Source organism: Magallana gigas, chromosome 6, assembly GCF_963853765.1.
Source record: "Magallana gigas chromosome 6, xbMagGiga1.1, whole genome shotgun sequence".
NCBI lineage: Eukaryota > Metazoa > Mollusca > Bivalvia > Ostreida > Ostreidae > Magallana > Magallana gigas.
Genome location: NC_088858.1, coordinates 19,505,616 through 19,522,899, shown reverse-complemented (window position 1 = coordinate 19,522,899; position 17,284 = coordinate 19,505,616). Strand labels below are relative to the sequence as shown.

The 17,284-nt window shown below is 31.7% G+C and overlaps 1 protein-coding gene across 1 annotated transcript; it reads right to left on the bottom strand.

Annotated features, from left to right (window-relative positions):
• Positions 1-11,326: 11,326 nt before the first annotated feature.
• Positions 11,327-14,118, bottom strand: LOC136276427 (ryncolin-4-like). Its single transcript, XM_066088345.1, has 6 exons — positions 14,028-14,118; positions 13,030-13,161; positions 12,791-12,933; positions 12,117-12,213; positions 11,869-12,039; positions 11,327-11,655 (listed from the first exon to the last, which is right to left on the bottom strand). Exons 1-6 carry the CDS (start codon positions 14,098-14,100, stop codon positions 11,405-11,407), a joined length of 867 nt encoding a protein of 288 aa, XP_065944417.1. The 5' UTR covers positions 14,101-14,118; the 3' UTR covers positions 11,327-11,404.
• Between the last annotated feature and the right edge of the window lie 3,166 nt (positions 14,119-17,284).

Sequence of the window (17,284 nt, the reverse complement as noted above, 5' to 3'; positions counted from 1 at the left end):
GTGTATCACTAGACGCTGCTGGAGGCGACAAAATATGTCATATGCAAGGGCGGTGAAAAGACTGAATTTTATGTATCGAAGATCAATCCCCAACATTGACGAATGAAGAGTGCCCGTGGACAAAAACATACATGTATTACTAAGCACACTTTTTTGCACCATTTATTATCCGTGTGTCATGTACAATTGCTGAAAATTATATAAATATAAGTATAATGTTGATTATATTCTAGGAATAAAAAATCATCTGAAGTCAATCTCAAATTGACATAACCAACGTGTTTATATTTTTTATACATGTTTATTTTGGTTATATACTTATTAGGAATCATTCTTTGAGTATTATGGGGTGATCAAATATATACTGTTGGAGCGTGATGAAATCAAATTAAGCCCGAAGGGATTTATTGATTATAGATTTGATCACATTCGACCGTATTTGATCACATCATAATATTCAAAGAATGATTCCTTATAACTTATATCTATGTATTTTTCACAAATATTGTGCAATTAAATCTTTGTCATTTCAAGTTATTTTCATTCGTATAATTACTATACTACATGTATGTCCCGAGTTTTTGCTTCCACCACTTTTGCTTGATATTTCAATAATCATAAATACCTTTGTGCTCAAACTACGTTCATCCACTAATATGAAAAAATGTCCAGATTATCTATTTTGAAACGCACCCTCTACCGCTTCATGCTTCAATACACATCCAAAAATAAAAAGTCTACGGGGATTTTGCATTGCATCAGCCATTAGTAAGATAACGTTGAAAAATTGCGCGAGGTATCCCGAGTACTTCCGAATGGAAAAAAGATGTAAACATTTCCCATTATAAATCTCCGTAAGAAATTTGTTTTTGTTCCTGTGAATTTTTTGAGTGAGAAATCATAATTGTTCAATGAAGATATCTTGGATATATTCCCTTTTCATCGATTTCAACTGTATTTCCTTCACAGGTATGTATATTTTTATTAAGAATCACCAAAAAGTGACGGGAACAATTATAACTTGGGACAGACTATAGTATGCAAACCCCATTATAATCATGTTTGTGCCCCAATAGTATTCCATTTGCCACAGCGTCATTGATAACTTTACTTCTTTTGCTGACCAGTTTCAAGCAAATTTCAAGATTATAGTTGAAAAATGTTCGTCGATAATATTTGATTAGCCTTGAAGAAAGATATAAACTGTTAAGCTCTTTTTTATATGAATTTTCCAGTAAAACCGGAAGAAGAATGATGTTTCTTTATTGTAGAATTTCATACAATCTATTTGTATTCTTGCATATCCATTCTATGACAATAAAGATGCAGAGAAAAATAAGTTATGAAAACGACCAATATTTTTATTTCTTATTTTTCTAACAGTAAATCAAATGTAGCTGACAACACTTAATACTTGCCTTTATTTTTCTTTATTAGTTTCAATCACGAAAAAATAAACAATGATTACATCAATTTTTATTTTTCATCGATTTGTTGTTTAATTGGTTTGCTTGGGTCGTATCATCATTTTTGCTGACTTTAGCGGCACCACCTTTCCCCAATTTTGCCAGTGTAATTCCGAGTAATCTTTAAAAGAGGTTTTGTACACACCATTTAAATTGGCATTTAAGCAGCCATTCATCCACCCCAGTGATTTGTATTTTTGTACACAATGTGTACCACCTGTGTTGTCATTATCCCTATCCTTTGTACTGAAGAACATGTTGTTGGAATAGCTAAAACTATCTCCTGAAGTTAGAATAAAAGATTATCACAGACCATATATAATTATAATCAATATATTATAAATAAACAAATGATATATTATATTTTGAAAAAACCCATTTCTTTTTCTAAAATATCAGCATTATACATACATGTATACCGTTTATGAACATCAGCCGGTCGAAAACGATTTCGATGGTTTATAAGGGAAACCATAAAATGTAAACGTACCCAATCCCTTGGTTCCGTTGAAACTTCCAAGCGTCAGTTTGTACTGGTTGGCTTCGTTATCCACAAAAAATGACGAATATGTCGCATGACCTTTCTCTCTTGAAAATTTCACCATATCAATTCTAAGAATCTGATTTTTATCTTTTGTCAGGGCATTTATGGCGTCGTTTCCTGCAAATGAACAATTGCAAAATACATGTATTGGGAATTGAAAAAGTTTTTTTTATCTTTGTGCATCATAATAAAATCTGCATCGACCTACCGAACCAGTACTCATTGTCAGCGTGACCAAACCCATTTTTGTAATCTTTCCAGTTTCTGTAGAAGTCTGTTTCTCCATCTATTCGCCTTTGGATTACCTACCAGTTCACAAATATTAATGAATTACTACAAACATTGAAAAAAAGATTAAGATTTGCTTGCATAGTGAAACATTTGGATATTTTCAAAAATTATCAACACGTATGAAAAATTGTTTACGATAGGAACATCTATATATAATAACTAGTTTTTTTTTTATATAATAACCGAAAAAAATCCTATCGTAACAGTAAGAAATCTTTGCTAGCCTAGCCAAAGGTTTACGATCCGCTCCTCTCATCTACCTTTTTACGAACCGCTCCTCTCATGTACAAGGTATATGAGAGAAGTGGATCGTAAACTCTTGGCTAACGAAGATGCAGAAAGAGGCATAACCTCAACGAACACCCTAGTAAAGCATTACAGATATAAAAAATGTGCACATATATCATATAAATATTCCCTATTTATATATTCATAAAAGTATATTGGACATATTTACGACAAAATGCATTTTTCAAATAGATATTCGATAGTGAACCGTTGGAAGCAGCTCACTAATACAATCACGAAAAATACAATACAAAGATGAATGTAAAAACTATGTAAATAACTAAATACATTGTATTAGAAATAATTTACTGCAGTTTAAACATTGTAAACTCTAAAATATTAGAAACAATATTTAAGGGTGTTATTTACTCAGGGTTTGATATCTCAAATTCCGATTGTTAAAAAGTTCAATGTAATGAGTAAAATTTGTTCTAAACACAAAAAGTATTTATGAAATGAATTATTATTGACAAAACATTCAATAGTTTTACTTTATTATGGAATTATGCTCAAACAAAAATTGACTTTTAGCCAAACAGAGGAAATTCGGACTAAATTTTGCAGATTTTGTTTTCTGCTAAAAGTTTTTTGGCAGTAGTCTAATATTAAAAGTTAGGATTTTATATTTAAGTGTACGTAATTTTGCATATTTTCCGTTGGTTTTACCTCACTTATTCATTAAAATAATCTTAGGGCACGAATAATAATAATATTGAAAAATGCTTAAAAACGATAAAGACATCATATCTCAAAATTTTGATCATTGACCTCATATAAATTTTCTGCCAACAGAATAAGGTCAATATAAGTAGTTCAACGCGGCAATGTTAAGGCTGTCCGAAGCTAAATATATATCGAAAAATAATACTATTTTCATTATCGAAAAATACTTTAACCGAGCGAGTTTCTTTAAACTTTTATTACATAAAGTAACAATGACATCCAGCACTATATTTGATTTATTTTTGTGACGTCATATATTTTTCTTGAGCACGTGACGCGTGTATTCTAACACGGTAAATAATCTATAAAAATCGCATCGGCGCAAGTGAATAATGACATTAAATCAAAAATATTTTTGTGAAAAATCCTTCGTTAAGTAATATACTTTGCAGTTCTTGCTGGGGGTTCATATAAATAGTTCGTTTCTTTGAAATATTGTCAGAACATTTCGCAGCGCCATAGAAATTAGGCATATTTTTACCGTTTAGGCTCGATTTATACAAAATCGGGTCAATCGGTAGGTTTCCCCCAGCAAGATTCACATTGGTACTTATTTTCTCTCCCGATTTCACGTAAAATATACCAAGATTGTTTTTATCTTTCACTTGCGCCAAGCCGTTTTTTATTTGCATATCCATATCACCATTCGTATGGAAGGGAATTACCGCCAAAATTCTATGTATCTTGCTTTTATTCTTATTATGCTTACTTCTTTATTCTTCTTTACATTTACACTTGCATGTCACTTTATTGTTTTCATATTCATGCTTATCTAATTTCACTTTGATTCTCTTTAATTCGTTATTGCTTGCTTATTTCTATGTTGCAATATTCTCTTCTTATTCGTGTAAATTCTTTCTTCTATCTTTGTTACAAACGTGAATTCAAACACGCAAACCATAAGGCACTTTCAATTAAGACGAATACAAGTTGTATGAATTGAATGCTGCATTATGACGCCAGGCGGCAGTGTGTGCGCTACAATTGCTGCTCCCGAAGATTTATTAAAACGAAACTAACAAATTAATGGCATAAATTTAATAAATTCGTGAAAACATCTCAAATTAAGGTCTTAGTATAGGAATATGAAAATATAGTCAACTTTTAACAAGCCACGATATACGCAGACTCAAAAAGATACGTTTATTTTTGTATACATGTAAAATGTCTCCGCGCGGTTCTAAAAAAATTATAGGGGGGGGGGGGGGGTTCTGAGAGATAATTTTGTATTAATTATTTTATTGGTTATTTAAATAAGTGTGAATTTTCCATTGGGGGTGGATCTGAAAAACAATAAAAGGACTGGGGTACGAAATGCTTAGAAGTAGCTTTTCCTGTCCTCTAGTATGTGTGAAAATTATCACTTGCATGAATCACTATGTACCTCTCGTTAGGCTACAGTAACATTACTGTGTATCCCTGATTAAATGCGATGAATTAATATCCGCATGAAATATCGGGTTAAAAAACTTAAAACTGCAGGTTTAAAATCATGGCCCACTTATTTTTCTAAAAGTTTTGAACTTGTGATATGAAAACAAAGTCTGGTGCACGCGATTTTATATTCTTGCGATTCGGCACAGAACGGTGGAATCGCAGAAGTAAATATACGTATACGCGGTAAAATTAACGAATCTAAATTATCAGTGACTTAATTACACAATAAGTAAACGAAAACAAACCAGGCAAAGAGATTAAAATGCGGTATGTGATATAACTGTTTATACGTTTTGGTTTAAAATCTAAATCAAATCTTAATAAAAATTCTTAATTAAAGTTCTAAATGAAATATTTTTTTTTCCAAAATACAAAACATATATAATGTATGCTTCTTATTTACACAAATTTTTGAAGTTATAAAAATGTGTATGTACATGTATCATTCACAGCCATGCTTATTGTAGGTTAACTTTGTTTATTTTAATATAAATCATGTCCATGTAACTGAATGTCCATGTTTAGATTTGAAGGTGTTTATATAAGCTATGATACATGTAAATTAGAGACATAAACCTCATACATGTCTACCTGTCAACTGGTCTTGATTAAATGAAGAGTTGAATTGACCGACTTCCATATCAAGCTTGCGGTGATGATAAATATGATACGGGTGCTAATTATGAGAACTGTAAGATTATATCGTCTCATGTAAATAACTGATGCACAGACTAGAATTTTATTTTATCTTAGGAGGGTTGTCCAGTCACCCCACCACCCTTGAAAATTCAAACTTTTTTAAATTCACATTGTAAACCTACTGAAAATAGAACTCGACCTAACCCCTCCCACGCCCTCCCCGGCAAACAAAATTATAAATTATCCCTTAGTACACAAACCTCCCCTCCATTTCTTGATCTGAACATATAAACAATGGAGCGAAATGCCATGGTGCGAAACATCCCACATTTAGCAAGCTACGTTGGGTTTTTTTTTCAGGGAGCAGCAATTGTAGCGCGCATACTGCCGCCTGGCGTCATAATGCAGCATTCAATTTATGCAACATGTTTTCGTCTTTATTGAAAGTGCTTTGTGGTTTGCGTGTTTGAATTCACGTTTGTAACAAAGATAGAAGAAAGAATTTACACGAATAAGAAGAGAAAGTTGCAACATAGAATTAAGCAAACAATGATGGATCAAAGAGAATCAAAGTGAAATTAGATAAGCATGAATATGAAAACAATGAAGTGACATGCAAGTGTAAATGTAAAGAAGAATAAAGAAGTAAGCATAATAAGAATAAAAGCAAGATACATAGAATTTTGGCGGTAATTCCCTTTCATATACACGTAGCAAAGGGAGTCTCAAAACCATTAGTTTATGAATAGTTATTTACCTATTACGAAGCTTTTAAACTGTTGATTTTTTTATACTCCATATCGGTGATATTGAATTTAGTATCACTAGTATTTACAACAGTGTCTATGTAAAGGAATAAAGCGGTTTTATTATGAACAATGAATATCACTTATTACATTACGATACATTACCTAAGAACAATCGAAAGGAATGCAGATCGTGACGTCAAAGTTAACTATGACGTCATATCAAATGAAGTACAATCGAAAGGAATGCAGATCGTGACGTCAAAGTTAACTATGACGTCATATCAAATGAAGTACAGACAAGTGACTTTGTTTTGCCTCGACTAGAATGTCGCGACGTCATTGGATGAAACGCGTCACGTGGCTGCCTTACAAATTTCTTTAAAAGGCAAGCGTCAAAATGTATAGCGCAACATGGCGGACGTAACGTTATTTGAACTGATTTTCTACACAAACGTTTGTTTACTTATCAAACTTTAGGTCCTCGACAAAACAAAACACTTATTAGGTTTGTTACTGACTGTTTAAAGAAATTTGTGGGGTCGGTAAAGTCAATAGAAGGCTCGGCTCCGCCTCGCCTTCTATGGACTTTACCGACCCCACAAATTTCTTTAAACAGTCAGTAACAAACCTAATAAGTAATATTCTACATATCTCTGTAAAATTAATCAAGCAGCCTTAACATAGCCGCGAATATCATAAATATTTTTTTATTATCATCATTCAAGTATTTGTAAAATTGAATCAAAAATGGGTAGGGATTTAAAAGCTGATAGAGGAAATTCGGATTGAATTATTTTTAAAAATTAATTCTGAAATCTTAATGTTGTGTACTTATTTAGTGCCACTACCATTCGTAAACTGTATCTTATTTTTTAAAGTGTTTAATTATTTGTAATATTTTTATAATTAAGAAAATCTCAATCGTAGTGTAAAATTCTATGGGATTTTTCTTGAATTTTCAATAAATAGTCAATGGCCATTAACTCAAAAAATAGGTCATTGACCTACTTTTCTGAAAGTGAAAAATAACAATACAAGCAATGGTCTATAACACACAATACATGGTTTTTCATCATCATCACTTTAATATTAAAAAATTTGAAATTTTCAAATCATTACCTCGTCCCTTTTAAAGTTGCAAAATTTTGCCCACAATTTCTACAACTCACCGTCTACCCCCCTCCATCAGTGGTCATGTCACAGAACACAGTCTTGTTTGTTCCTGGGGTTGGGTAAATTGTGTACACTCCGTCTCTACTCAACGGTCGGTGTTTCTTAATCTGTGCACAGTCCTTGTGTTGGCTGACCCCTTAAACGGTTTCAACGAAATGAAAATCTAAGAAAGCGAGATATTATCATAGTTATGCTATTTTTATTTTCATTGAGTGTATTCTTACGAGATTTTAGAAACACTTGTCCCTTCTTTAGTTTAAAGCTTGACTGGACGTCCAGTGTCATTGGACCGTGAATGGACAGAGCTGTGTCCTGGTGGTCCCAGTTAGATTTCTCTAACATGGACTTAATCTCATCTGGAACGAGATGTGAAAATCGTGATACTCGACTAGTGCGCGCCGTTTTTTTTTAAAGACGGCTGAGTGGTCAACAAATTACCCATCATATCTACCTTATATTTATTACACTGTAAACACGTTTTTTATCGAAAAAAAATTCCTAAATTTGAGCTTTAAAATTTGAACATTTTGCTATAATTAAATGCAGCAGTCTTTTTCTTAATACAGATCAATGAAGTTAAATATGGTCACCCACGACCATCAAGTCTTAAATGAAATAAATCTTTGTATCTACCTGAGAGGTGAAATTTGATTCCCTTGGCATGAACACCCCACATGACCATCGTGATAACAACCAGCGTCCACATTGTGAATTGTTGTCCGTCAAGAACAGTCAACAGTCTGCTTTATATACGGTTGTACATTGATGGCCTGGTACTTACATGTAATTATAATGAAACAGAATCTGTTCTGCAATATGAAACCAAGGTATCGATCCTTTTGCATGTAGATTAAAATACAACATTTCTGAGACGCTTTGATTTTTAAATATATATATTAAATATATCAATTGTAATTTAAAAATGTAAATTAGATTAAAGATGCTTATGAATTAATTAATTTCAAGGAAATAAAACACGCAAAACAACCCGGGACTATCAGAAGTTTTCATACACCGAAATCGTTTTCAATCTTTAAAATTTGAAAGGAAGTCAATTGTTATAAAAACTCAAATGAACCCCTTACCCTCACCAACCCCCCAAATCATGAAATAGGTTTACATGTTTTTATTGTTGCTTTTTTATTTTATGGAAAAAGGAATTAACGTTTTTGGATTAAAAAACCCCCACAATATTACAATATCACCTGAGATATAATGCAGTATTGGTAACATTTAAAGGTTATTACTCCTTTCTTACTACAAGTAACGGAGATCAATTACAACAACACGACTTATTACCAACTGTAAATACAGAAACCTTGAGTTCTATTTTACTGATTTGATACAATTACGCTTTTTATAAAATGTCTCAGAAGTCAAACTGTATGGTGTACTGGGAAACTGAACATTATCCTCTTTATGTGTGTGTATACAAGAAACATACCATTGGGGGTGGGGGGGGGGGGATGATACTTACGAAAATTATAACAAGTTATGTGGAATCATTTACATGAATCTGTATAATAGCTATACCAAAAACGAGACCACGAATCCATGGATATCACCTATACACAACATTTTTAACACAAGAAGAATGAACACATTTTATTATTATTAATTGGAATATGCGGGGAAAAAAATGCCTCCAAGAAAACTTAATGTTGCAGAAACTCGACGATCATCTTATAAAAACTGATGACAACTTTCTCTCTGTCAGTCTGATTGATTTGGATTGTATTGTTTCATATTTTCTTATTGTGGTTATCATTATGACCGAATCGAAGTTAGTAAGCTGTATTTACATACTAGTGATTTGTAAAATGTATACATGAATACATGTGATATTATAGATAGATAGATAGATAGATAGATAGATAGATAGATAGATAGATAGATAGATAGATAGATAGATAGATAGATAGATAGATAGATAGATAGATAGATATAGATATAAGTTAACTCTGCAATTAAACTCAGTGAGGTTTAAGACAAAGCATAATTTTTTTCAGGCCCGTTCAATCACGGCTAAGATTACTTTGCGTTTAACGTTTTCCTCAAATATAAAAGTCATATGTCAAAGTCTATTAGGAGAGGTTATTTCGGCGATGCTTTTAATTTTAATTTTAATGCTGGGGACGACAAAATATGTCATATGCAAGGGCGGTGAAAAGACTGAATTTTATGTATCGAAGATCAATCCCCATCATTGACGAAGGAAGAGTGCCCGTGGACAAAAATATACATGTATTACCAAGCACTCTTTTTGCACCATATACATTGAGAATCGTTTTAAAATACATGTATATCCGTGTGTCATGTACAATTGCTGAAAATTGTATAAATATCAGTATAATGTTGATTATATTCTAGGAATAAAAAATCATCTGAAGTAAATCTCAAATTGACATAACCAACGTGTTTATATTTTTTATACATGTTTATAATGTTTATTATGATGAAATCAAATTAAGCCCGAAGGGATTTATTGATTATAGATTTGATCACATTCGACCGTATTTGATCAAATCACAATATTCAAAGAATGATTCCTTATAACTTATATCTATGTATTTTTCACCAATACTGTGCAATTAAATCTTTTACATTTCAAGTCATTTTCATTCGTATAATTACTATACTATGTCCCGAGTTTTTGCTTCCACCACTTTTTGCTTGATATTTCAATAATCATAAATACCTTTGTGCTCAAACTACATTCATCCACTAATATAAAAAATGTCCAGATTATCTGTTTTGAAAGGCACCCTCTACCGCTTCATGCTTTAATACACATCCAAAAATAGAAAGTCTACGGGGATTTTGCATTGCATCAGCCATGAATAAGCCCAGGTGATAACGTTGAAAAATTGCGCGAGGTATCCCGAGTACTTCCGAGTGGAAAAAAAATGTAAATATTTCCCATTATAAATCTCCGTAGGAAATTTGTTTTCGTTCCTGTGAATTTTTTGAGTGAGAAATCATAATTGTTCAATGAAGATAACTTGGATATATTCCCTTTTCATCGATTTCAACTGTATTTCTTTCACAGGTATGTGTATTTTTATTAAGAATCACCAAAAAGTGACGGGAACAATTATAACTTGGGACAGACTATAGTATGCAAACCCCATTATAATCATGTTTGCGCCCCAATAGTATTTTATTTGCCACAGCGTCATTGATAAAAGAGTTGAACTAAACGTTACATTTGATTGGTAGTGTTATCACAGTCAAATATACTGGAAAATGTAAATGTTTTAAGATACCTATACTTAAAAATTATAATAAAATGCACGTGACAGAATAACTTCAATGAAGTCTGTTACTTTTTACTTCTTTTGCTAACCAGTTTCAAGCAACTTTCAAGATTATAGTTGAAAAATGTTCGTCCATAATATTTGATTAGCCTTGCAGAAAGATATAAACTGTTAAGCTCTTTTTTAGATGAATTTTCCAGTAAAACCGGAAGAAGAATGCTGTTTCTTACTTGTAGATTTTGATACAATCTATTTGTATTCTTGCATATCCATTCTATGACAATAATTTAATTCTGATTGTAACGCGCTTTCTGATTGGCTAAAAAAATTATTTTATATCGTATAAAGAATGTTGCCTACGTCATAGTAAGACTAACGTCATGAACGTATCAATACGCCTGACGTTACGTTTGAATTTTGTACAATTTTACGTCATTTTAAAGGTCAAATGACCGTTTTTATCTACAATGAAGAGTAAAAAAATTAAATTATAAGCAATGAATTCAATATTTATTAATTTTATACGATATAAAATGGTTTGAAACAGTTTACGCTTTTTTATAAACCGCTTCGCGGTTTATAAAGCGTAAACTGCCCCAAACCATTTTATATCGTATAAAACAAATAATTATTGAATTCATTCCTTAAATAAAGATGTAGAGAAAAATTAGTAATGAAAACGACCAACATTTGTATTACTTATTTTTCTATACCTTAACAGTAAATTAAATGTAGCTGACAACACTTTAATTACTTGTCTTTATTATTCTTTATTAGTTTCAATCACGAAAAAATAAACAATGATTACATCAATTTTATTTTTCATCGATTTGTTGTTTAATTGGTTTGCTTGGGTCGTATCATCATTTTTGCTGACTTTAGCGGCACAATCTTTCCCCATCTTTGCCAGTGTAATTCCGTGTAATCTTTAAAAGAGGTTTTGTACACACCATTCAAATTGGCATAAAAGCAGCTATTCATCCACCCCGGTGATTTGAATTTTTGTACACAATGTGTACCACGTGTGTTGTCATTATCCCTATCCTTTGTACTGAAGTACGTGTTGTTGGAATAGCTAAAACTATCTCCTGAAGTTAGAATAAAAAGTTATCATAGACCATATATAATCATAATCAATATTTTATATATATAAAAAATGATATATTATATTTTGAAACAACTCTTTTCTTTTTCTAAAATATCAGCATTATACATACATGTATACCATTTATGTACATCAGCAGGTCGAAAACGATTTCGATGGTTTATAAAAGACAACCATAAATTGTAAACGTACGTACCCAATCCCTTGGTTCCGTTGAAACTTCCAAGCGTCAGTTTGTACTTGTTGGCTTCGTTATCCACAAAAAAAGACGAATATGTCGCATGACCTTTCTCTCTTGAAAATTTCATCATATCAATTCTAAGAATCTGATTTTTATCTTTTGTAAGAGCATGTATGGCGTCGTTTCCTGCAAACGAAGAAAAATATTGGAGAGTAAAAACTTTTATATCTTTGTGCTATATAAAAAAATTTGCATTGACTTACCCAACCAGTACTCATGATCAGCATGTCCAAACCCGTTTTTGTAATCTTTCCAGTTTCTGTAGAAGTCTGTTTTCCCGTCTATTCTTCTTTGTATTACCTACCAGTACACACATATTTATGAAATGCTCTTAATATATTGGGAATCGCATTGGAATAATTTTTGTTTTCGAATTCCTCGCTAAAAACCCTTAAACGTTTAATAATCCTCCTAGACATGTTCAAAAATTTTCAACACATATGAAATGTTGTTAAGTATAAGAACAACTTAAACTATTTTTATTATGACCGAAAAAAATTGTATCGTTACAGTCATTTGTATATTCTAAACAAATAATAGGTAATCATTAATTGCAGATGAATGTATTAAATATGGAAAAGTACATTGTATAAGATGCCCATTTATATAATTATTTTTCTCTATTTATATTTTCCAAAATAGAAACTTGAACATACTTACAATAATATTTGATAGTATAACTTTTCAAACAGGTATATAGTCACGAAAAATAAAATACAAAGCTGAATGTACTTACTATGTAAATAATCAAAATACCCTACTGCAGTTTTGACAAACATTGTTAACTTAAAACAAAATATTGAATTTGAAAAGAATTTCAAATCATTACCAACACTTTTTAAACTTGCTATTTTATGTCCACCGTTTTACTACTCACCGTCCACCCCCCTCCATCAGTGGTCATGTCACAGAACACAGTCTCGTTTGTCCCCGGGGTTGGGTAAATTGTGTACACTCCATCTCCACTCGTCGGCCTGTGTTTCTTAATGTGCGCACAGTCCTTGTGTTGGCTGTTGAATTCTGAACGTTTCAACAAAATAATAATTAAAGAAAAAAAAAGGATACTGTCGTGGTTTTGTTTTAAAAATATCATTTTTCACCTTAGTTCTTACTTACTTGACTTTAGAAACAATCGTCCCTCCTTCAGTTTAAAGCTGGAATGAATATCTAGAGTAACCGGTCCATGAATGGACAGAGCTGTGTCCTGGTGGTCCCAGTCGGATTTCCCCAACATGGACTTCATCTCATCTATATTTAATAAGTGTTTAATAAAGCCAATGCAAAGGCAATTGTCATTAGCATTAAAATCAAATTAGATGATGGAAAAAAATATTATCTTAAAAATACATACATCAGCTTTTCATTAAATAAACAAGAATAAGGAACATTTTGCTTATATATGTACCTGTATGCAAGTATTGGAAAAATGTTAGAAATCGGTTTTAATTTCTTTTCCGAAAAAAAATTTCAGGCCACTTTATCGAAAAAGTTCCTTCTTCATAAACCTTTTAACAATAAATGTCAACTGATGTACGATTTTAATAACTGCTTTATACGCTGAAAAAATCTTGAAAATTCTCTAACTATATATATATTTCATTTCACTTGTTCTTTGGTTAAGCACAGTATAAAAATATGTCTTATATCATAAGTATCAATAATATACGTTTTTATGAATAACAATTTCAGTCTTTCGTATTTCAACTAGTGACATGATAAACAGGTAATCCAAGATATTTTATAACTATTTTGTGCCTTTATTAAATGGAATATGTAATGAAGCTGCATGAAGAACATTAAATCAATCATGTTACGAAACAGTATTCCTGTAAACAAAGATTGAAATTATGATGCTTTACTCGAACCCGCAGTGGGTCCTTTTTTTAAGAGGAAAGTTGAGTGGTCAACAAATTACCCATCATGTCTACCTTATGTTTATTACACTGTAAACACGTGTTTTAGCGAAGAAAAATTCCATAATTTGAGCTTTAAAATTTGAACATTTTGCTATAATTAAATGCAGCAGTCTTTTTCTTAATAAGACAGATCAATGAAGTTTAAATGTGGTCACCCACGACCACCAAGTCTTAAATGAAATAAATCTATGTATCTACCTGAGAGGTGAAGTTTGATTCCCTTGGCATCAACACCCAACATGAGCATCGTGATAACTACCAGTGTCCACATTGTGAATTGTTGTCGACCAAAAACAGTCTACAGTCTGCTTTATATACCGTTGTACATTGATGGCCTGGTACTTACATGTAATTATAATGAAACAGAATCTGATCTGGAATATGAAACCCAGATATCGATCCTTTTGCATGTAGATTAACATACAACATTTCTGAGAAGCTGATTTTTTAATATATATATTTAATATATCTGTGTGTTTGAAATTAAAATGTGTAAATTAGATGAAAGAAGCTTATGAATTGATCAATGTCAATGAAATAAAACACGCAAAACAACTCGGGACTATCAGAAGTTTTCATACACTGAAATCTTCTTCAATCTTTAAAATTTGTAAGGAAGTCAATTGTTATTAAAACTCAAATGAACCCCTTACCCTCACCGACCCCTCAAATCATGAAATAGGTTTACATGTTTTTATTGTTGCTTTTTTATTTTATGGAAAAAGGAATTAACGTTTTATTAAAAAAAAACCAAAATTACAATATCACCTGAGATATAATGCAGTATTGGTAACATTTAAAAGTTCTTACTCCTTTCTTACTGCATGTAACGGAGATCAATTACAACAACACGACTTATTACCAACTGTAAATACAGAAACCTTGAGTTCTATTTTACTGATTTAATACAATTACGCTTTTTAAAAAATGTCTTAGAAGTCAAATGTTTTGTTGTACTGGGAAACTGAACATTATCCTCTTTATATGTGTATATACAAGAATCATACCAATGGGGCGGGGGGGGGGGTGATACTTACGGAAATTATAACAAGTTATGAGGAATCATTTACATGCATCTGTATAATAGCTATACCAAAAACGAGACCACGAATCCATGGATATCACATTTACACAACATTTTTAAGACACGAAAAATGAAAACATTTTATCATTATTAATTGGAATATGCAGGGAAAAATGCCTACAACAAAATATAATGTTGCAGAAACTCGACGATCATCTTGTAAAAACTGATGACAACTTTCTCTCGGTCAGTCTGATGGATTTAGATTGTTTTGTTTCATTATTACTTATTAGGTTTGTTACTGACTGTTTAAAGAAATTTGTGGGGTCGGTAAAGTCCATAGAAGGCGAGGCGGAGCCGAGCCTTCTATGGACTTTACCGACCCCACAAATTTCTTTAAACAGTCAGTAACAAACCTAATAAGTGTTTTGTTTTGTCGAGGACCTAAAGTTTGATAAGTAAACAAATGTTTGTGTAGAAAATCAGTTCAAATAACGTTACGTCCGCCATGTTGCGCTATAAATTTTGACGCTTGCCTTTTAAAGAAATTTGTAAGGCAGCCATGTGACGCGTTTCATCCAATGACGTCGCGACATTCTAGTCCGAGGCAAAACAAATTTTCGTATTGTGGTTACCATTATGACTGAATCGGAGTTATAAGGTTGTATTTACATACTTTTGATTTGTAAACTGTATACATGAATACATGTGATATATATATGTATGTATCACATGTATCACATGTATTCATATATATATATCATCATCATCATCATCAAAAGTAAACTCTACAATTAAACTCAGTGGGGTTTAAGACAAAGCATAGTTTTTCCAGGCCCGTTCAATCACGTCTAAGATTACTTTGCGTTTAACGTTTTCCTCAAATATAAAAGTCACATGTCAAAGTCTATTAGCAGTCTGATTAGGAGAGCTTATTTCGGCGATGCTTTTAATTTTTGTTAAAAACTTAAAATGTATAAATTGTAACTGGTTTTGCGGTGAAACTGTAGTTTTTGGTTTAAAATTATATCTTATGGTAAAATAATGAATTATCAACAATTGTGTATCACTAGACGCTGCTGGAGGCGACAAAATATGTCATGTGCAAGGGCGGTGAAAAGACTGAATTTTATGTATCGAAGATCAATCCCCAACATTGACGAATGAAGAGTGCCCGTGAACAAAAATATACATGTATTACTAAGCACACTTTTTTGCACCATTTATTATCCGTGTGTCATGTACAATTGCTGAAAATCATATAAATATAAGTATAATGTTGATTATATTCTAGGAATAAAAAATCATCTGAAGTCAATTTCAAATTGACATAACCAACGTGTTTATATTTTTTATACATGTTTATTTTGGTTATATACTTATTAGGAATCATTCTTTGAGTATTATGGGGTGATCAAATATATACTGTTGGAGCGTGATGAAATCAAATTAAGCCCGAAGGGATTTATTGATTATAGATTTGATCACATTCGACCGTATTTGATCACATCATAATATTCAAAGAATGATTCCTTATAACTTATATCTATGTATTTTTCACAAATATTGTGCAATTAAATCTTTGTCATTTCAAGTTATTTTCATTCGTATAATTACTATACTACATGTATGTCCCGAGTTTTTGCTTCCACCACTTTTGCTTGATATTTCAATAATCATAAATACCTTTGTGCTCAAACTACGTTCATCCACTAATATGAAAAAATGTCCAGATTATCTATTTTGAAACGCACCCTCTACCGCTTCATGCTTCAATACACATCCAAAAATAAAAAGTCTACGGGGATGTTGCATTGCATCAGCCATTAATAAGATAACGTTGAAAAATTGCGTGAGGTATCCCGAGTACTTCCGAATGGAAAACAGATGTAAACATTTCCCATTATAAATCTCCGTAAGAAATTTGTTTTTGTTCCTGTGAATTTTTTGAGTGAGAAATCATAATTGTTCAATGAAGATATCTTGGATATATTCCCTTTTCATCGATTTCAACTGTATTTCTTTCACAGGTATGTATATTTTTATTAAGAATCACCAAAAAAAGACGGGAACAATTATAACTTGGGACAGACTATAGTATGCAAACCCCATTATAATCATGTTTGCGCCCCAATAGTATTCCATTTGCCACAGCGTCATTGATGACTTTACTTCTTTTGCTGACCAGTTTCAAGCAAATTTCAAGATTATAGTTGAAAAATGTTCGTCGATAATATTTGATTAGCCTTGAAGAAAGATATAAACTGTTAAGCTCTTTTTTATATGAATTTTCCAGTAAAACCGGAAGAAGAATGCTGTTTCTTTATTGTAGAATTTAATACAATCTATTTGTATTCTTGCATATCCATTCTATGACAATAAAGATGCAGAGAAAAATAAGTTATGAAAACGACCAATATTTTTATTTCCT

Bases quoted from the DNA above. Each gene is read 5' to 3' on its own strand.
- LOC136276427 (XM_066088345.1), bottom strand. From the start codon at position 14,100: ATGTGGACACTGGTAGTTATCACGATGCTCATGTTGGGTGTTGATGCC. The intron at 12,214-12,790 runs GTGAGTAGTAAA...GTGTACTGGTAG, and splicing joins CTGATGGAGGGGGGTGGACG to GTAATACAAAGAAGAATAGA. The intron at 11,656-11,868 runs GTACGTACGTTT...TTCTAACTTCAG, and splicing joins CAACGGAACCAAGGGATTGG to GAGATAGTTTTAGCTATTCC.